The 22,047-nt window shown below is 43.4% G+C and overlaps 1 protein-coding gene across 4 annotated transcripts in view; it reads right to left on the bottom strand.

Moving 5' to 3' along the window:
* LOC109905555 (alpha-actinin-4) overlaps positions 1-18,184 on the bottom strand; it is a 44,259-nt gene extending 26,075 nt beyond the window's left edge. For 2 of the 4 annotated variants that reach the window (XM_031790620.1, XM_031790619.1), the window contains exon 1: positions 17,862-18,184. In XM_031790620.1, coding sequence (XP_031646480.1) covers positions 17,862-17,996 — 135 coding nt within the window. In that variant the 5' untranslated portion in view covers positions 17,997-18,184. The remainder of the gene's footprint in view (positions 1-17,861) is intronic. The other 2 variants (XM_031790618.1, XM_031790617.1) reach the window with 1 other exon arrangement.
* Positions 18,185-22,047: the final 3,863 nt, after the last annotated feature.

Below are 22,047 nucleotides of genomic sequence, written 5' to 3' on the forward strand. Positions count from 1 at the left end.
AATTTGGTTGAGGTGTGAGCATAATGCATGAAGGTACGACGTAACATGAATGTCAAAGCCCTGCAGCATGACAGTGACCCACACATGACCTGCACCTCATGTTATGTGATGGTGTAGGGTACACCTCTAGTAGGGAAGAGTCTCAGAATGTGTCCCAATAAATCACTCCCTCCTCCTAATGTTCACTACAGCCCACAAAAATAAAAGCGTTGGATTGGTGGAGGCATGGGCTGGTGGGAGATTCCTCAAATTCTTTCAAATCCGTGAAGGGACGTTAACAACTGCACACTTCGGAACTAGAGACTTGGGAGTGGGACACAGTGTTGCACAACGGTGGTGGGCAGGAGGGTTGTCCCCAGGTCAGACTCAACTAGAGGAAGCTCTGGTTAAAGACAAGTAGTGACCTAGAAGTATTAGTGCTGCAGCTCTGTGTGGTTACTGGACTTTCTTTTGAAGTCTCCTGCAACGGGGGGGGGGGGGGTAGAACAGAGAGAGAGAGTAAATACCGGGGTCAAAATGTTGGACTTTTCACACCGTAGGAAATTCCAGCAGGGGGAAGCAGTGTTTATTTGTTGATTTATTTATGTGGCTTCCTGTCTTTGTGCGAGTCCAGGTTGGGTTGCACCGAGCAAGGGGGCTCTACTGCGCTGTTAACCCTTTCAGTGACCTGCCTTGGGCCAGATTCTGTTACAAGCCAAGACCCGGGGGATGAGACAGACTGGGAGGAGAGGTACAGCTACAGAAGTAGAGCAGGATAGGGCCACACATCCTACAGACCAGCATGTCAACACTCAGGACAGTGAGGACACACTGTGTGTCAATAGTAGTGCTCTGAGCACAGTCTGTTGCTTCATGTCAACAACTGCCAATTAGCCTATACGATGTGTCAATACTCAAGTCTTAAACAGCTGCAGCTCCCATGCTCAATACACAGAACAAATTAGACAACTTTATCTGACCATGGACACACACATTTGACGTACATGCTGTAATTCTAGTTACTGGCCTAGGATTTAGTAGGGCCGAGCAGGCAGTCCTATGAGAATCTCTGTTACCTTAAAAGGATGACATTAAAAGAGGCACCAGGCAGCAGTCACAGTGAGGTGAAACGGCCTAGTAGCATCCATTCAGCAGCAGCATGGGACATGGCTGGGTAAAGTATGTAGGCCACAGGCAGCTCAGCTGACACAGGCAATATGGCCGCCCACCCTAGCCTCCCACTCCCTGCTCAGTGAGAGGATAAAAGAGTGTTTAATGAGAGGCTGTGGCAGTGACCTGAGAGGGAATCTCCAAATATGTGCACCGTTCCTTTCATCTGCGGTCCAGTATAGACCCCCTTCAAATCAGGGGAGGGGAGGGATGAGAGAGTGAGGGGGAAAAGGGAGGGTTGGTGACGAGAGCCAGGAGAGCCGTCGAAGGAATGACCGTCATCTTAATTAGAACGATAGAGATGTCAGGAATGCCAACTATGTCTATTGAGAGCAAACTTCTGAGAGGCGGCTGGTTTGGGTCATGGCATTTTGGGCAAAAACGCAGAAGGAACAGTGAGGCTGGAGGGGGCCATTTTTTGTATTTAGTCTGCCAAGAAAGCAGCTACTCTTCCTGCAACATTAAGGCAGTTATATAGGTTTAAAACATTACATTAACAGATTTCACAACACATTAAGTGGTGTGGCCTCAGGCCCTTACTCTACTACCACATATCTACAACACAAAATCTGTGTGTGTTGCTTCACACTCCCGGCTGTTCCTTAAACTGTATTTTTATCAGTTAAAAAAAATCTAATTGTACTGCTTGCATCAGTTACCTGATGTGGAATAGAGTTCCATGTAGTCATGGCTCTATGTAGTACTGTGGGCCTCCCATAATCTGTTCTGGATTGTGAAGAGACCTCTGGTGGCATATATTGTGGGGTATGCATGGGTGTCCGAGCTGTGTGCCAGTAGTCAATATCTCTTGCAAATACAAGTAGTGATGAAGCCAATCTCTCCTCCATTTTGAGCCAGGAGAGATTGACATGCATATTATTGTTCTCTCTCTGTATATATCCAAGGACCAGCCGTGCTGCCCTGTTCTGAGCCAATTGCAATTTTCCTAAGTACCTCTTTGTGGCACCTGACCACAAGACCGAACAGTAGTCCAGGTGCGACAAAACTACAGCCTGTAGGATCTGCCTTGTTGATAGTGTTGTTATGAAGGCAGAGCAGAACTTTATGGAGGACAGACTTCTCATCTTAGCCACTGTTGTATCAATATGTTTTGACCATGACAGTTAACAATCCAGGGTTACTCCAAGCAGTTTAGTTCAACTTGCTCAATTTCCACATTAGTCATTACAATATTTAGTTGAGGTTTAGTGAATGATTTGTCCCTAACTTGTGTCATCAGTAAAGATTGAAAGTAGTAATGGGCCTAGACAGCTGACCTGGGGAATTCATATTTCTACCTGGATTATGTTGACGAGGCTTACATTAAAGAACACCCTCTGTGTTCTGTTAGACAGGTGCCTGAGGAGGCACACACTTTCTAGTAGGCTTAAATTGAAGATATGGCAAATAGGAGTGGCAATATCATCCGATTTATCCTCAGTAATTCTTTCATAATTTGATCAGAGATACTTGGCTGTGTAGTGTCAGTGTTTGTTGGCTGGCATGGTCAAGCCTAAATTTACTGATAATGCCAATGAAAAAAATCATTAAAGTAATTACCAAGATCAGTGGGTGTTGCGATGAACGAGCCATCGGATTCAATTAATGATGAAGCGGAGTTTGCCTTTTTGCCCAAAATGTCATTTAAGGTGCTCTAAAGCTTTTTACTATAAATCTTTGTTTATTTTTGCCTCATCCCTCAAACATATAATTTTTCAATTCCTCATCAATCCACAGGGATTTAACTGTTTTACAGTCATTTCTTTAATGGATGCATGCTAATTAGAATCAGGAATAAGCAATTTCATAAATTCGTCAAGTGCAGCGTCTGGTTGCTCCTCATTTCACACCACGGACTAACTAATATTCTTTACATGAACAACATAGGAATCACTACAAAACGTTATGTATGACCTTCTGTACACTGTAATAGGCGCAGCCTTTGGAACTTTGGTCTTCCTAGATATGGCTAATATAATGTGATAACTACATCCGATGGATTTGGCAAATTTCTGCAGCAATAGTGATGTGATCAATACATGATGATTTCATTCCTGTGCTGATTTTAACTACCCTGGTAGGTTGACAGATAATCTGAACCAGGTTGCAGGCACTGGTTACAGCCAGTATATATTTAAAAACACCCAGAAAATATACCTCTGTTGATATCATATACATTATCAAGCATTTCACACGTTATCCAGATAGTGACTGCTTGCACTTGGTGATCTATAAACAGCCCCCACCAGAATGGGCTTGAGGTGAGGTGATGAACCTGTCGCCATATTACGGCAACGGTGTTAAACATGAGATTCTTTAAGCTTTACAGGAATGTGCTTCTGAATATAAAAAAAGGCCACACCTCCACCTTTGGCATTTCTTTTTTATTTAACCAGGAAGGGCTCATTGAGATTTAAATCTCTTTTTCAAGAGTGCCCTGGCCAAGATAGGCAGCACCAAGTCATTACAAAAAAATTACAGGCCGACAACATGAAAAACTACAAGTAATCGAGTAAAAACCATTGAATTCACCAGAGTATAAAACAGCAAATTAAAAACATTGACAGGTCAGGGAATCAGCCTCAAAATCCTTCAGTGATATAAACATTTCTGTATTACTACCACTAGCAAAAGTATTATCTAAGTGAGTTTCAGAGATCGACAGAATGAACGTCATCTATTACTAGCAAATTATTGATTTCATTAAACGTGTTTCTTAAGCGACATATGTTAGTGATGCTATAGATGAAAACTACCTACAAAAAAGATCTAACCTAACCTTAAAGGCCCAGTGCTGTCAAAAATGTGATTTTCATCAAATCAAATTTATTTATATAGCCCTTCGTACATCAGCTGATATCTCAAAGTGCTGTATAGAAACCCAGCCTAAAACCCCAAACAGCAAGCAACGCAGGTGTAGAAGCACGGTGGCTAGGAAAAACTCCCTAGAAAGGATTTTCATGTGTTTAATATACATTTCCACGCTGAGGTTGGAATAATACTGTGAAATTGTGAAAAATGTGATACACTAAAAGGGCAGTAAGAGCTTTTTGAAAAGGCCGCCTGACATTTCAGCCTGTTTTGGTGGGATGGAGATTTTGCCTGCCCGGTGAAAATCACCAGGTGGAAAATTAGATAGACCAATAAGAAAGTTCCCAACCTCTCTGCCAATACCAGCTAGTTTTCCCCTCCCTGCTCAGACCACTCCCAGACGTTCTAGCAGAATTATTGCTTGAGAAATTGCTCTTAACTAATGAGCTATTTTGGTTTCTTTTTTTAACCATTTTAACTGGAAACAATCACAGTAAGGTACATAAAGATGCACTATGCAGAAGTCTCTGCAAGTTCCTGGTTGCTAAAATGGTTTGCCTAATTTTAGTTTGTGACAAAACAAGCAGTCATTGTCTAGAGAATCATTGTACCATCTAAAACAGCTGTGAAATATATTTTCCATAAATTTAATTGGTTTATTTTCAGCTGGTGTACAAAACCGAAATGATAAACTCAAAAACAAAACTTAAGAAATAGCACACATAGAACAGATCTACCACTTCTTAGACTTGCTTTCAATGAGAATGGAATATCTATAGCTCACATTTCTATGTGAATTTGGTCAGGTCGCCCAAAAAGTTACATATAGTAGCTTTAATTGTTACCCAGAAATAATTTGATAGAGTTTAAAAAAAACGTCTACATTGGATATTTAAGAGACCGTGTCGATGACAGCCCTTGCAGCCACTGGAGTAAGCAGCCTTAGTCACCCTGAGTCAGTATGAAATTTCACTGCAACGCCTCACACCACCCGTTCACAAACACAGGCTAAATCGGCAGCCCGCAAATCAACTTCCTGTTTAACGAGCCACAGGACAGGAAAACGGGGGGGGGGGGGGGGGGGTGTGACGTCCATCCTTTAGTCTACATCCATCCAGGAAGAAGATTGTATTGAGATGAATCATTAGGAATGATAGTGATCCATCAGTGTAACACCACCACAGTTAACAATGTAGAAACCAGGAAACTAAACCACAGGAAATGAAGTCAACCTTAGAGTATCACGCTATGTTGGTGCATCTAAAATGTGCCGTAAATAGCTGAGATCACTTCAAGATAAGATGGGGATAGTCGTGTTTGTTCATGGGTTCATTAGGTACAGCAACACAAGGGTATTTTAAAGTATTTTACAGTTTTATGGGTTGGAACTTGTGCTATAATAGCAAGTGAAAGTGTAAACCTTAAGGAACTACAGTCAAGTGGTTAAATCCCCCACATTCTGAGCTTTGTCAATAGACGGCGGTCTATGTGAACATCTAGCAGTCTAGTGGTGTCCCTTGTTACCCGTGACTTTTCCTGACCAAGAGCCACACCTCTAGTATAAATTAGGTAGCGACAAGTTGGTCAAAGTCCTCAAAATGGTATTTTCAGGTCATGACATCCTCAAATTCCAATGGCTCAGATGTGAAGTTTACAGCTATTTCATGCCCAAAGACAAATGATCATCTCGATTATTGTGAGCCGACGTCTTTGTCAAGGAAATGCTTTCATAGCCGCTCAAGGATCACTTTCAGAGTATATGCCAAATGTAAACAAACCCAGCCCGTACGGAAAGGAGATAAGAGTGTGCAGACTAAATAGCGAGCTCAGGCCTCATCCTTTTGGCAGTTGGCTTAGGGGAGGACTGGGCCTTTCCCCTTTTAAACCTCTTCCCCAACTCACATTCCACTATGACATGGACACTTATTAAATACATTGGGTACATAACCCAAATAAATCACGTCAGATGGAGATACTGTGGCAAGGTTCACATGGTAAATGTAGAACGCATGACAGGAGGTACGGAAATAAATGAAAAATTCAATTAAAGGGTTTTCCTTCCGTCCCAAACCCTCCACCCCCACTCCTCTGCAGAGGCGAGCGCTTAAGGATTGTGCCTTATCCAGATTCTTCAAATGGCAAACATAAGATAAGGATCCCTTTCAGTCTCCTCCCAGTTCGAGGCCAACGCCTGGAAACACAACCATTGAATCCCACACAATGGAGGCGTGCAGACTGACCTCTATGGGGGCACATCCAGACCATTGTCTATGGCCCAGACATTCTGATAGACCATAAATCATGGTCTGATTCTTCACCTGCTTGAATTATTCTGTATATTAGTAGTCATGAAACTGTATTTACATCAATTATATACAATCAGAGTATCAAAATTGACCTTGACCACAGCTTGAAATGAGAAATGGCCTTGAGTGAATTTGCGATTGTAATGCAAGACCTTTGATCGAGTTACATATTAGACTTCAGCCACCCCAAAATACATTTATTTACTTTCCAGAAGCTCTTTATCCACCCTTTGACCTTTAATAACAACGCAGCAGTTCAGCCAATCACAAAATATGCTGATGTCATTACATGGCTCATTCTAGGGATATGCATGTTTGTTTGTGCTGGGTTGGAGGGAATCTAGGTCCAATCCTGCCAAACAGGGAGGATGTGTAGTGTGAGGCGAGTCACCCAACAGGATGGATGCTTTTGATATGGCTCAGATCAGTCAGCATTTCCTGCAGCCTCTATGAGTAAGCGGTGATTGATGACAGCATCAATGGGGCTGGTCACCATCATGATGACAGACTTTCCACATAATACATCCAGACACGCAGATTTACCCTACTGTGGGCTAAACGATGATGGGAGGATGGGTCACAACTTAAGGGTGTGGTTCCACCCATCACTCAAACTACAATAGATTTTTTTTTAACACATTTATGAGAAGTGAGTTGTCTATTCATGCTATTTTTTATATTACCATGAAACAACACTATTTGAGTAACATTATGGATGACACATACAGTTTAAATGTGTTATTTCCTGACTGTACAGAGGCTAAGCCACAGCATCTCCTTCTCTGTAGGTGCTTACCAGAGCGTGAAGCAGTCCAACCAGAGTGACTGCTGACCTTATCTTTCTGGCCATTGAAAGAGGAAGCCATTACAAAGAGAAACAAGAAGTACAGGACAGTGAAGCACAGCTGAGGAACAAATACAGCAACCGCAAGCACTCTAAACAAGGCAACTGTGGTCAAATATTAGCAGGACGTTCCTCAAACCGGTAGTTCTCACTTTACTCAACCAGGCGCGAGTTATTTCAAACTTTATCCCAAGACTCACTGTAACCAAACAGGGTGCTTGGTTGGTAGAACCACATCTGCCTCCTCTGCATTGGCCCACATAACATCTCCAGCAGCCCCCGCCATCAGTAAAGCTGGACAGGCAGCCAAGATTGTGTGGGTGCGCAGTTTGCTTGACACCTACACACAGACATTCTCCTCGCAGTGTGTAGCCAAGAGACAGCACATTTTTAACAGGTTACTGTGAACTTGATGCCTGCCCTTGTCCCAAACATCTCAACACTGAGACTGAACTGGACTACCAATGAGCCATTTAGTCAAAGACAGAGGATTATGGGGGAGGAGAGTCATTTCCTCAAATGGGTGTAGGGCTGGAATGACCACCGTCCTAAGACGAAGGAATTTGTGAACGGTCGGCAAGAGTCTGAACTTCATGGCTCCAACAGCACTGATGTAAGTACAAGAGATGTTCAGTGGGAACGCTGGCCTTTGTGCCCAGATGAACATGCTTAGGTAACCCTTGGGACTCGTTTCACAGCGATGGTGGGAGAGAAAAAGGAGTGTGACATTTCTGCTTTATTCCAGACATTCCCACTGGGGCAGGAGTGTGTAACTCCGGCCTCATTAGCTCTAAATCTGTCACCTCCTCTAAATCTGTCACGTTCTCAGAGTCAGAGGAGATGTCTAAAACAGCTTCAAGCAATAGCACAGCCTGGAATCATCTCTTTAATAGCGATAGTCAGCCTGGTCTGCAAGATCAGAAAATATTAAACATAAATGGTCTATGGCAGGGTTCCCTAACTGGCCAGTGTGTAGTTTTACTTGCCCCCCCCCCCCTCCCCAAAAAATCCTTCTCATGGTTGGAAATAAGACTAAAAACATCAGGAAATAAGCTCCACGTGATTTTAAATTTAAGAAATCTGTTGAAGTGTTCCCACGTATACACACGATGGTGTGCACAATGTAAGCAAGGTTTGAAGTTATGTTTAACTCAAACATATCTGTTTGTGCTTCTTGCAGTCAATTTGTAATTATGTTCCTGCAACCCAAACTTCCACTTAAGAAAAAAAATAAAAATCATTTAGTTGATGATTTTATGGACTCCACGGCCTGTTTTATGAAACATAGCCTAGGCTTATAGATTAAATTCTCCTGAAGTTACTCAACTAATGTTTCATCTTGTGAAATTGGTTCAGACTACATTTTTTATTTAACTAGGCAAGTCCGTTAAGAACAAATTCTTATTTACAATGACAGCCTAGCACAGGGCCTCCTGCGAGGCCGGAGATTAAAAATATATTATATATTAATAAATAAATGAGGACAAAACATGGCAGTGGAATAATCAATCATAAATATCTTTCTCATTAACAGTAAGTCAGGCAAAGGCTTTAAGACAAAGGCAAAAGCCAGAATGTGACAGAGGGGAAGGTGTGGGCTATTTGTAGAAAGCCTTTGAAATCCAATGTGGAGGACAGAGAGGGGGAAACAGAGGGAGCGGGAGAGCGAGCCTGAGGAAAATGTAACCAAACCAGAAAGGCAGGCTGGCCCAGTAGACAGCATTGTCACATTAACTGCCTCTTCCTGTCGTTGCCTGCCTCTCGCACTCGTTGCCTTATAAGGTGGCGTTATCACTGTGGCGATGATGTAACAGCTTAAAGTGCACCCCCCCCCCCCCGCAAACCATTTTCTTCTTCAAAAACACCTCTTTATCAGATGAAAAAGTTTGTTCAAATAATGGCCTGCATCTTAAAACGACAACCCCCACATCCTTTCACAACAATTGTGTCCTGGATGTGTGTGTGTTTGTTCTAAAGTGAAGGAATGTGAAACACGACACACACACCCACCTCCTATGAGCCAGAAGAAGAAGAGAGAGAAAACACACTGCATTACTGCTGTAGCTTCTGTAACTGTGCAAACAGCACCCTCCATCCTGCCACTGGAGAAGGCGTCATGCTCCCGGTCTCAGGAAAGGTCTCCTATAGCAAAGTCCAATGTGTGCATGTGCGTGGCCTGAGATAACCTGCAGTGGAGGCTGGTGAGTTACACAGTCCTGTGGGTCATTAGGAGGGGGGCAGGAGGAGGAAGTCAGAACCCGCCCCACCACCGACAGACATTCCACAGCTAACCCGACCCTTTATGACTCACAGCCCTTCATGTCTGACACACACACACACACACACACACACACACACACACACAAAATGGATGCCAAGAAACTCTTCAACACATATTGCAAAGGCATATACAAACCTAGTTACACACACAGGATGCCAAGATTCTTGCTTAAATATTATCCAAATGGCCATTGCCTAATCGTACCTATACACAGTCGAGAGCAGACTCACATAACTCTCACCCAACACATAAACATCCAACCAGCCTTTTCTAAACAAAACACTGATCCCAAACATTATGAAGACGACGAGAAGGGGGCGGGGCTGAGGGAGAGAACATCACCAGACACCACACCCCTCTCCTGCAGTCAGAGTGTGTGACAGGTGATGTGTGTGATGTGGTGAGAGTGGGCAGGGAGGGAGCCCTGGAGCTCAGCCCCTCTGCAGAAGAGGGGGGCAGACAGAGCCTCTTAAGGACCAACCCGGAGCAGGATCTCTGTCTCGGCCACAACCCACATCACTGACTGGCTGCGACCCACCTCCCCGCCCTCCCCATCCCCCGCCCCTCCCCTCTCCAGGGGTCTCCGCTGAATCAGACTCACTGCTGCTTCATGTCATAAACACATGTACAGTACTTAACCCCTCCCTCCCCTCAATCTAAGTGGATTTGATACAATGAGCCCGTCTCAGAATGACCCCCACAGAGTCAGTTGGCCTGGGGTGCTAAGCCGGGGGGGGGGGGGGGTACCATACATGCAGGTGGGGGATATTACAAGGCCGTTGAGTGTAATGCCCTCTTAATGACTTTCATAATGCACTGGAGTCACCCCCCTCCCCCTCTGGGCTGCTGCGTGGACCAGTCCTGTGTAAGCTTCAGAAACCGATATCTTCACATTCTTACATCCTGGAAATGAATTACACTGGCCTGGTCCCTAAAAACCATGGTAGTAGAGCAACACCAAAGACTGAGCTCAGAGAGACTGTACAAGATCATACCAACAACAATGTAAAGAACACTTCAAAGAACAGTGGTACTGTGTGACACATGAGAACAGCGTGAACGCTGGTGGTGTGAACGGTGACACACTGAGGCATTCATTCACACATGAGATTCACCCATCTGTTTGGCTGGGCCTACACTGCTGCAGGTTGTTAGATTTTCCAGTACACAGCTGCGGTGGAGGGCCCCCTGTACAGAGCACTCTTTGTTAAAAGCTCTCTTGTTAAATAATGCCTTTGGGGGCTTTGATTTGTCCAAGATATTGTCTGGTGCACTTCCCTGGCCTGCACTGCTCTTTGAGGAAGGAGAACAGAGATGCAGGCAGTTGGATGATTCCCCAGTGAGTATAGGAGAGGAAGGAATTCACTGGGGGGAAACATATCTCTGACCCACACCCTGGGCCTGCTGTGATAAGGTCCTCTGTCAGCTGGCCAGTGACCAACAGGGAAAGGCAGGTCACAGTACAGACAGAGATAAATCACCCCAAGTCCTTTCCTCATCTCTCATCCGGCAGGTTATCCACTAACAGGCCTGGTTAAGGGTGGGGGGAGACACATCAAGGGCAATCCTCCTCCTTCAGTGAACACGGATCATCACTCTGTATTCGCTCCCAATCTGCCTCACGCAACACTTATGGCCCCAAATCTCTCCTACTTTGTGGAACTGAAAGGCACAGAGTGATCTGATTCTCAGGGTTACTTCTACAACTGGAGTTGAATAAGGAAGCAACAGAAAACCACAGAAGCCACAACCTTTCTTCCCCTTTCCTGCTACTCCCTTGAGATGGACTCTAGTAGGAGTCACATACTGGGCTGAACTAGGGCAAACAAGCCCACGGGACTGGGCGAGTTTAAATGGGGACATCTACGGCACGAGGTGAGCCAGTAGTCTTGACACATCATACTAGAGAGATGGTGATGGCTGTGCCCAACCTAGGCCGAATAACCTCTCAAGTTAGAGGACAAACCTTTATGAGTCTAGTGGGTGAACTGTCTGGCATAGCTGTATGCTTCTGGTCTTTGTAAGGTTGTTTGTGTGCTAGCAACAGTCTCTGAAGAGCTGCCTTTGTGTTGCAACACACTCGAGGGAAAAAAGCCAGGCATTTCACTTCCTCCCTTACAATCTGCAGGTCTGCCTCTGTAAATGCCTGACTAGAAAGAGCACCTCCCACATGAGGACCCAACCACACGGCTGAAATGTTAAACCGCACTAGCTTGCTGATGAAGACAAAATCTAACCGGCTGCTGGCCAAAAAAATATAAATATATAGCCCAAATCCTAAAAATATAAATATATAGCCTAAATCCTAAAAATATAAATATATAGCCTAAATCCTAAAAATATAAATATATAGCCTAAATCCTAAAAATATAAATATATAGCCTAAATCCTAAAAATATAAATATATAGCCTAAATCCTAAAAATATAAATATATAGCCTAAATCCTAAAAATAAGCCTGTGTATTCCCGTGGGCAGTGCTCTAATCCTCTTACAGTCTTTTGTCTGGGCCCTGTACACTTAAGTCTTTCAGTGGCGCTGCAGACATTAGATGCAAACAATGGGCCAAGGACAGAGGAAGTGTTGCTGTGGTTGATTCTCTCTGTGCCCTCTGACTGGATGCAGGGTGAAACCACGAACCGGCAGACAGCGACAAAGTCAGACAGGGACTGTGTGTGTGTGTTCAGGCACTTGTTTATTTTCTGTTGTTTTCCAAGGGCCGGGAGCAATTAACAACATCCCAAGTCCCAACAGGCCTAGTTTTGAGACCCTCTCTCACACTGTGCCCCACTTACCAGGGTCTTTAATAATAAAACGAGAAGCCACAATAGAAATGAGAGACGGCCTCAGAGAAAACACTTCAAAGAGCTGCTCTTCTTTATGACCTTCCCTTATCATGGCTACAGGGTATCAGGAGCCCCATAAAAGGTGTTGTGAGAAGCAGTAGTGTCTGCCAATGAACTAACTAGTATAGATCCTTCAAAAAGACAGGAAGCAGTTCACTTTGGTTGTTAATACACACCTGCTAGGATCACCCCAGCAGCAGGTTCATCAGATCGAACCACATCTATCCAGACCAACCAGTCCTGACCCAAACTCAGCTGACCGACGGTTAAACCCATCAAACCTGCAGTTTATAAGCCAACACTTGCATCACTTCTACCCAAACAGATCTGTAAAGTAGGTCGTTGGGAATGTGTCCTTCAGCTCAAGGTTACCATTTGAGCAGCATTCTCCACAGCTATGGAAAGTCACTGACCAAAAGGCTTACGGATACTGTGGGTCTCTGACCATGCCCTCCTGATCCTCCTTAGCCCTTCCACCAGAGCCATGTTCTTATTAAGTCCCCTGATCCAGCTGCCTCTCCTCCAGCTGGGATAACGGTGAGATCATGTCAGGGGCCAGCCTGCTACCAGAGCTTGATGCAGCTCAGACACGTGCTGCGGTTAAACAAACACTAGATACATTAAAAACTCAATGACAAGTCAGTGGGAGGATGGGGTCAATGGTAGAAAATGTTCTATTGCGAGTCGACTTTAAAAACAGTGTGGTCCAAGGCAGATCTTTACCAAATGGTATAGCGCCAGACTGTAACCACCTGGAGTACATCACTGATGTGGTTGGGATAGAGCCATCTAATGATGGCATGGCCCTGGTGATGATGACCCAGTCAAAGGTCACCTTTAAAAGTAACTGGTCCCTGGTTCATTGTGAATTCAGGTGGACTGCGTAGCTGTAGTAGGCATTCTACCAGCCGAAATGTCTTGGTTTCACTGTGGAGGAGCCTTTCCAATAGCAGAGATGAAGGCCTTCAGCAGACTCATACAGACAGACAACATGTTTCTCTGCAGCAACATATTGATGTAAAGTACAACGTAGTCTCTCTGCACATCTGCTCCCAGTAACAGAGTCTCCCTGTGGCCTGACACTGACTGGATATGATATCAAATATTAGAACCAGCCTTTTATCCAGACAGTCTTTCCTGAGGGGGGGTTCAGGGGATTTGTGGGACAGACGATGTGTAGGGTTCAGGCCAGGGTTAACTTCCAGAACAGATTGGGGACATCTACTGCTGCGGTGGTGGCACTTGGCAAGACCAGTAACATGGGTCAATTGACAGAGATACAAATGACATTAGTGAAACCTGGTAGGCTGCACTAGAGGACGGTATTTCAGGTCCTACACTTAAGTCCTTGACTATGAGCGTTGTGGTAGAGCTAGCTAGACAAACGCACTGGTGACTAAAAGCCAGTGTTGATGGTGGTGACTCAGATCGGAAACTGGTTAGAACTGCCATTTTTCACTAAAGCAAGATGCTTAATCTGAACTTCTAAAGAAAAGTATCTCATAGTGTAGGTGTAGGCAACCCAGGTCCTGGAGTGCCACAGGTATGTTTTTCATTTAACCGACCTGGAAAACCAGGTGTGGGGAATATAGGCAATCGCTGAACTGATCAATTAGCTCAGTTGGTCAGGTGTGGTGCCGAGTTGGAACAAAATCCTGCAGGACCTGTGGCACTCCAAAAACAGGGTTGACTACCCCGGTCATAGTTTGTATGGGTTACTTAGGCTGCTAACTTAGCCCACTTCTGCATTAGAATACATACAAAATAATATATGGGTGTCTATGAAATTAGAGTCTCAGACACAAGGCCATGATTAGACAGTGGATTGCAGTAGTGGTGCTTTTAATAGCAGCACAGAGGGCCACTTGCTAAAAGCCCTGCTGTGCAGCACTGTGGTCTGGCTCCCCTGCGTCACTAAGTTTGGCTCTCACAGGTAGACTAAATAATGCCTAGTCCACAACTGCCAAAAATGCTACCTGCACTGCGTCCTTGGTGAGGCTTTTATCAGAACAGACAAATGCTAGACACACACCTTTGCTGACTGAAGGGACAAAAAAAATGCTCATGCATTTATTTTTCCACACACACCAATCTCCTAGCGTTGACTGGCTAAATTGCCAAAACATGAAACAGGAGGGGGAACATTGTTTGGTTAGACGGAACAATGTTTACCACCAACCCATGGCGAAACCCCACAGTCATTTCTCTGCTATGTGGAGAAACTTAACTTCTCTCCTAAAGCCCCCTCCCACTCCACTCTTTGCCCCATAATAATGCAGCCCCTCCCAATTTTGCACAGACCACCACACCTAAACACACATTCCTTTCTCCCAATTGCCTACAAGTCCCCAAAAGCACAGGGCCTGGTCCAATCAGCACAGAAACACACACACAAGTATGTACAAACAAGCAGTACTTCTAGTTGATGTAAAAATGTGATGTGATATACATCACAGCTCACACGTACAGACAGAAACCACAGACGGAAGTAGGGGAGCTGCACATTGCAGATTTGACTGCTGACTTTTTTGACTGCTGCAAATCCAAAATGAGATTTGGGGGTTGATATCTATAGCCAAACACAGTGGCATGTTGGCACCAGCTCAGAACACAATCTCCCAACAGAAACGCAGAGTAGTAGTACTAATGATAAGTAGGATATACAAGATGTACAAGTCACTAACCTTAGCCAACAGCAACACTACTATAGCGTGTGGGTTGTTTTCAAAGACCCCATCTATGGCGTCTACCATGTGAAGGCATGATGGACCTCTCCACACTCCCCTAAAATGTAGCCCCACAAACAAACAGGAGGGGGAGCGAGAAACAGAAAGAATGGCTGACATGGAAAAACACAAACAGCCCCCCACCGACCACTTCAAAAACAAGTGCACCCAAAGATGGGTAGGACGACACCCCTTGCCCTCAATGTGACCACGCAATTTCCCTGTTAGCCGGCCTGCCTGCCCTGGAGGACATTCCCAGCGCGCCACATTGTCCACATCTGCAATCCTGCAAAACCCCCTTATTTTCAGTCAGGCAAAAAAAAAAAAAAAAAACAGGACACCCCACCCCCCTGAAACTAGCTATAATGGGCCACAAATGGAATGTTTCCCCCTGCATGCTCTTGCTGTGGGAGAGAGAGAAGAGGGAGTGAGCGAAAAAGGGAGCGAGGGAGAGGGGTTACATTCCATTCTGCTCTGTCCCTCTCGCCGCCTGGTCGTTTTACATTCCGCTGATTTCAGATCAGGGTCAGCAGTATTGCTCCCAGGCAGATGACAGGTCGAACACTGACGTGAGATTAGGGAGGGGCCACACCTGTAAAAAAAAAAGTGGGCAGCTAGAAGGCCCTCGGGCAGATGAAACAATTGAAACTCAGGTGTAGTTTCTCTATGGGCGGAGACAGGTATATCCACACCCACAACCAAGTCTTTCCTGCTCATCCCTACATCAGCCCCAGTCACATCAAATCAACAAAGGAGAGAGAACTGGCTTATTTTAACATGGAAATCAGAATCAGCCACTCCCAGTAGTCCAGTGCTTTGTGCCACAATTCCCTAAAACAGCCATGGTGGCCACGTGTGGAGAAACCAAACCAGCCAGCCAGCCCCAAACTGATCGAGTCAGCCAGTCAAATGAATATCTTTGGGAACTGGGAGGGGAAGTAAGATATTTAGAACACTGCCCACCTTAGCAGTGTGCTAATCTGTGCAAGTCAGGGCACTGTGACATGGGTGAGTCAGGTTAGGAGAGAATAAGTGTTTCTCTCGGTGGGGCTGAGTTGTAAAAGACTGTCAGTCACCAACAAATCACAGTCATGCAAACAAGGCAGGTACTTTGATAGCGCAGTGATAATAGGGAAATGAGGAGTGATACAAATTCCCGTTCAATTGAATAATGTGAGCGACCATATGAAAACAGTGTATGAAAAAGTGTTGCCATCACATCAGACTGACAGTGGTTGGGTTTTGGGTGGCTTTTACCCCTTTTGCACATATTTGGTGGCTGAATGTCCTTTTGCCTTTAAGTGGGTTGGCAAACTGACATCCCGAGAGACATTTGCATGGACACTGATTCCAACATTGCCCCACTAGAATTGCAATAAAACAAAAAGAATGGCCTCACAGAATTTTGTGTACTACAACATGTCTCAGCCTGCAGTTGATTTAATGCAATTAGGTTGGACTTAATGTTTCTCAAGCTGAAATGGAGCTCTCTGAAGTGTGTTAAGTTGTAACCAAGTTGGACTAGACTGAGCAGGACGAAACTTGGGTGTTGGAAAAAAAACACTTTAGGTAGGCCATTCATAGATAATTGACAGTTTCTTTTGACATGAGCACTTTGTCCATACTCTCTCTGCTTAATGCCTCCACTTGACGTCTGATTTCCACAAACATGCAGTAGGTCTAAATACATTGGCTACATTAAGTGTAGAATCATTGGTGGGAGGCATTCATTAACTTTATGCAACTGGCACAGCGACAGTGAAAACACCACAGGAATTTGCCCTTCTTTCCCCCGCCGACTTTTCTGAAATAAATTAATGCCACTCCTCCCAAATTTCTCGTCCAATCAAACTCCATGTTGAATTTAAGTAACGTGTTTTTTTTATTTTTTATTCCTTACATTTAAGGATACACATTTTAAGTGTTCCAAAAATCTATACATTCTTCAGTAACCGGTGTTGATTTCAGTTAATTAGTCCCCATTGCCTGCGTTTGTAGGCCATCTGAGTCAATCATTGATTATTTTTCTTCCTGTGAGGAAACTTTGGCCTCCCTTCTTTTACAGGCAGACTTATTTGGAGTATATCGACATACATAGAGGGTAAAGCTGAACGCAGGGTTAGGCTATATCAATTAGTTTAATAAATAATGCTGAGCGTCAAAACGCTGAGTAACGACGGGCTGTAATATAATGCTCGGTGTGGTGTCACTCCACTAAATTAACGCAAACAATTTTGACAGTGAGATGTGTAACACTACACACCCTCAATCATCCCAGACTGTCAAGCAACGTTGCTTCAAATTATCATCAATTGTTCTTACTCCACATTTCACAATTCCAGGGATTGATCGTAGTTACATGGGCTCGAACATTAAACGATTAAGTCAAGTCTAAAAACCGTAAAAATATTTTCAGCTGGAAATGGTGCTGCGATAATGTGCGACAGAACAAGTAGATAACAAAAAAACAATTGAACTCAGCAGTGTTTGATCTGCTTCGACCCAGAACATCTGATAGGACTTAGAGGACACCATTCCGTATGCTATTTTTGAGTCACATCGAAATTATGCATATTACGTTGGCCATCTTGAATCTTGTTATTCTCAAGAAAAATGGTAGAAATATCGCCTGGAAAATTAAGGCTAAATAAACGCCAGAACTATATAGGTTACAATGTTTCATTCCAATAAAAAGAAAAATCACCGTTGTACCCAGTCGAGTTAGAAAATACCGGTAGTTGTCGAAATGACGCATGTGGAAAGAGTTTTATAGCCCATTTCTTGTTAAACGTATATCGACACAGGAAAGTTCGTTACATTGAGACGGAATACAATCTCGTTGCTTTATAGATGCAACCAGGGCCCAAATTCAGTCCCCGACCTCTCCCTGTCATGTTACCTTTCTCTGCTGTTTCTCCCAGGCCGGGTCCAGCAGCAGGTCCCGGTCCCAGTCATTTTCTTGTTCTCTTGGGTCCATGTAAATGGCTGGACCTCCAGACGATGCTTGACTATTAGAAGCGTGATAATCTACCATAGTCTATGGTAGTCAAGCTATTAGCTATAGAAAGAGGAATAAAAGGGGATGTGACCCAGTTGCGGTAACTCTATTTGCTTTCAACGTTCGGTCAGGAATATCCGGTCTATACACTGAAAATACCCGCTACAAGAACGCTTAATCTCCAACCGAGGAGGGAATGGTGTGGTCGCAAGCAAAGAGCCGCTCCTACAAAACTGGAGTAGGTTGCCAGGCCCAAATAGCTCATGAATATTCAGTGACCTGCTTATTATTCATGAGCTCATGAAAAACTGCACCCGAAAGGCTGGAGAACACATAACTTAGTAGTAGACTATAGCCTACTAAAAGTATTGTTCTAAATAGTATTATGCCTGATATGTAGCCTAATGCCTTTGTCAAGTAGCACAAATCATTACAGATGGAAGTCTGTACATGTTGCTATATAATTGCAACATTGTATCAAAATGTAAAATGCAATTTATGCCAGCCCCTTAAAACGATACAATGGTGAAATAAAATAATGCACAAATGTATTTGTAGCCAGTATAGACAGATTTACGAATTAAAACATTATTTGGAGCTCTAAACTACAATAGTTCTGATAACTGCTACCTGTATAATATCCATAGAATATTAAAGTAACTGTCCAGCTAAAATTTCACTTTTAGAAGTTCATATTCTGTTAACTCATATCCAAATAATGTTGTTGACTCATCTTATACGTGGCCAATATGTTTCTCTCATACATTTGAGAGAAAAAAAACTTTAAAAACCCCACCTCAACTTGTATCTTAAACAGACATTTAAAAAATGCCTGCTATTTCCTCATTGAGGATGATGTCCTGAGGAGGATAGGCTGGCCAATCAGGGGTCTACTCACAGTCATATTTTTTTACCAACCAGTATACACCCACACCATTCTGTTGTAGGGGTACGCCCACACCATTCTGTTGTAGGGGTACGCCCACACCATTCCAACACAGAAAAGCTTATTTTTAACATAAACTATTTATCTCATATTGTAATTCATTTCAGGTCATATTTAATAGAAATCTGGAGAGTTACTTTAAGCACACGGGGCAGAGTCATATATGTAAGTATATGACTCTACACAGGGGCGCTTTCAGCAGTGCAACATTTTGGATCGTTCGGATACAAATATACTATGTAGAACAAACATGCCTCTCTGAATTGAATTGTGGCAGCTTTATTAATGGAATTTCTATCTGCAACATTCTACAATGTTTCTTCTTCTTGCAAGACAAGAATCAGATGGAGCCCATAACAAGACCCACCCAGTCTATGTAATATTAATGAGGACATGCTACACCATGAATCATTTAGCCAGTGAGCCCATTGGTGTTGTTACCCTACTCAGATTTTTGTTGTCCCCTCATGGAGAGCCTATGCCACCTCACTGGTGCCCAAACTAATAGTCCTTCATGCAGGTGTATCGAAACAAAAACCGTATGAAATTCACTTCGGCCTATGCTTTTGTTTGAAAGCTTGTCGTGTGTAAAGCAGCTTATATTTACCATTCAAATTTCATGGGCTGGGTCTGGCTGACATGCCCAGACACTATATTAAGTAGGTCACGCTCTAACTGTGTGTCTGTGCCAATTATCATCATCGAGGCCCAACATACCATATAAATGATCGCAGGCCGCCATCGCTCCCTTTCATGTTTTGTGATGTTTCCATGACTGCCACATAGTGCCACATTCCTAATAGTTTTCTGATATACAGAAATCCCATTCGCATTGGACTCCATCCCCATTACTATAATGAATCATTGTGGTGTGTACAATGTCACGGTTAAATGATTACACATCAAAGCGTCGTACCATTTTATAATGAATTCTATCTCATTGTAATGACAGTTAGGCCGATATTTGGCACCTATTTTTTTTTTATCCCCAAAGTCAGCCTGTTGCAGGTGAAGCTAATACATGATGAGAAGGAAAATTAATTCAATGTGTGCATCTACAGCTGTTCTCCTTTAATATCAATGTTTATTGATCGTAATTTCGGTTATTCAAGATAGTTTAATAAGTCTGGGGTGTGTGTGGGTTGAGAGAAGTACAAAATGAGCAGCTGTACTTCTTCAAGCTCAATTTTTTGCTTCTGAGTTATCTAACACAAGCGTAATAATGGCGCAACAGGAAATAGCTTGAAAGTTTGCCACAGTCCCCCTGGGTCCGGAGTGTGCTTTTTTGACTATACAGTGCCTTGCGAAAGTATTCGGCCCCCTTGAACTTTGCGACCTTTTGCCACATTTCAGGCTTCAAACATAAAGATATAAAACTGTATTTTTTGTGAAGAATCAACAACAAGTGGGACACAATCATGAAGTGGAACGACATTTATTGGATATTTCAAACTTTTTTAACAAATCAAAAACTGAAAAATTGGGCGTGCAAAATTATTCAGCCCCTTTACTTTCAGTGCAGCAAACTCTCTCCAGAAGTTCAGTGAGGATCTCTGAATGATCCAATGTTGACCTAAATGACTAATGAGGATAAATACAATCCACCTGTGTGTAATCAAGTCTCCGTATAAATGCACCTGCACTGTGATAGTCTCAGAGGTCCGTTAAAAGCGCAGAGAGCATCATGAAGAACAAGGAACACACCAGGCAGGTCCAAGATACTGTTGTGAAGAAGTTTAAAGCCGGATTTGGATACAGAAAGATTTCCCAAGCTTTAAACATCCCAAGGAGCACTGTGCAAGCGATAATATTGAAATGGAAGGAGTATCAGACCACTGCAAATCTACCAAGCCTTGGCCGTCCCTTTAAACTTTCAGCTCATACAAGGAGAAGACTGATCAGAGATGCAGCCAAGAGGCCCATGATCACTCTGGATGAACTGCAGAGATCTACAGCTGAGGTGGGAGACTCTGTCCATAGGACAACAATCAGTCGTATATTGCACAAATCTGGCCTTTATGGAAGAGTGGCAAGAAGAAAGCCATTTCTTAAAGCTATCCATAAAAAGTGTTGTTTAAAGTTTGCCACAAGCCACCTGGGAGACACACCAAACATGTGGAAGAAGGTGCTCTGGTCAGATGAAACAAAAATGAACTTTTTGGCAACAATGCAAAACGTTATGTTTGGCGTAAAAGCAACACAGCTCATCACCCTGAACACACACCATCCCCACTGTCAAACATGGTGGTGGCAGCATCATGGTTTGGGCCTGCTTTTCTTCAGCAGGGACAGGGAAGATGGTTAAAATTGATGGGAAGATGGATGGAGCCAAATACAGGACCATTCTGGAAGAAAACCTGATGGAGTCTGCAAAAGACCTGAGACTGGGACGGAGATTTGTCTTCCAACAAGACAATGATCCAAAACATAAAGCAAAATCTACAATGGAATGTTTCAAAAATAAACATATCCAGGTGTTAGAATGGCCAAGTCAAAGTCCAGACCTGAATCCAATCGAGAATCTGTGGAAAGAACTGAAAACTGCTGTTCACAAATGCTCTCCATCCAACCTCACTGAGCTTGAGCTGTTTTGCAAGGAGGAATGGGAAAAAATGTCAGTCTCTCGATGTGCAAAACTGATAGAGACATACCCCAAGCGACTTACAGCTGTAATCGCAGCAAAAGGTGGCGCTACAAAGTATTAACTTAAGGGGGCTGAATAATTTTGCACGCCCAATTTTTCAGTTTTTGATTTGTTAAAAAAGTTTGAAATATCCAATAATTGTCGTTCCACTTCATGATTATGTCCCACTTGTTGTTGATTCTTCACAAAATAATACAGTTTTATATCTTTATTTTTGAAGCCTGAAATGTGGCAAAAGGTCGCAAAGTTCAAGGGGGCCGAATACTTTCGCAAGGCACTGTACATACAGTAACAGTCAAAAGTTTGGACACACCTACTCATTCAATGGTTTTTCTTTATTTCTTTATTTCTTCTATTTTCTACATTGTAGAATAATAGTGAAGACATCAAAACAATGAAATAACACATATCTACTCACATAGTAACCCAAAAAGTTTTCAACAAATCAAAACATATTTTATATTTGAGATTCTTCAAAGTAGCCACCTTTTGCCTTG

The sequence above is a fragment of the Oncorhynchus kisutch genome, linkage group LG15, assembly GCF_002021735.2.
Source record: "Oncorhynchus kisutch isolate 150728-3 linkage group LG15, Okis_V2, whole genome shotgun sequence".
Taxonomy (NCBI): Eukaryota; Metazoa; Chordata; class Actinopteri; order Salmoniformes; family Salmonidae; genus Oncorhynchus; species Oncorhynchus kisutch.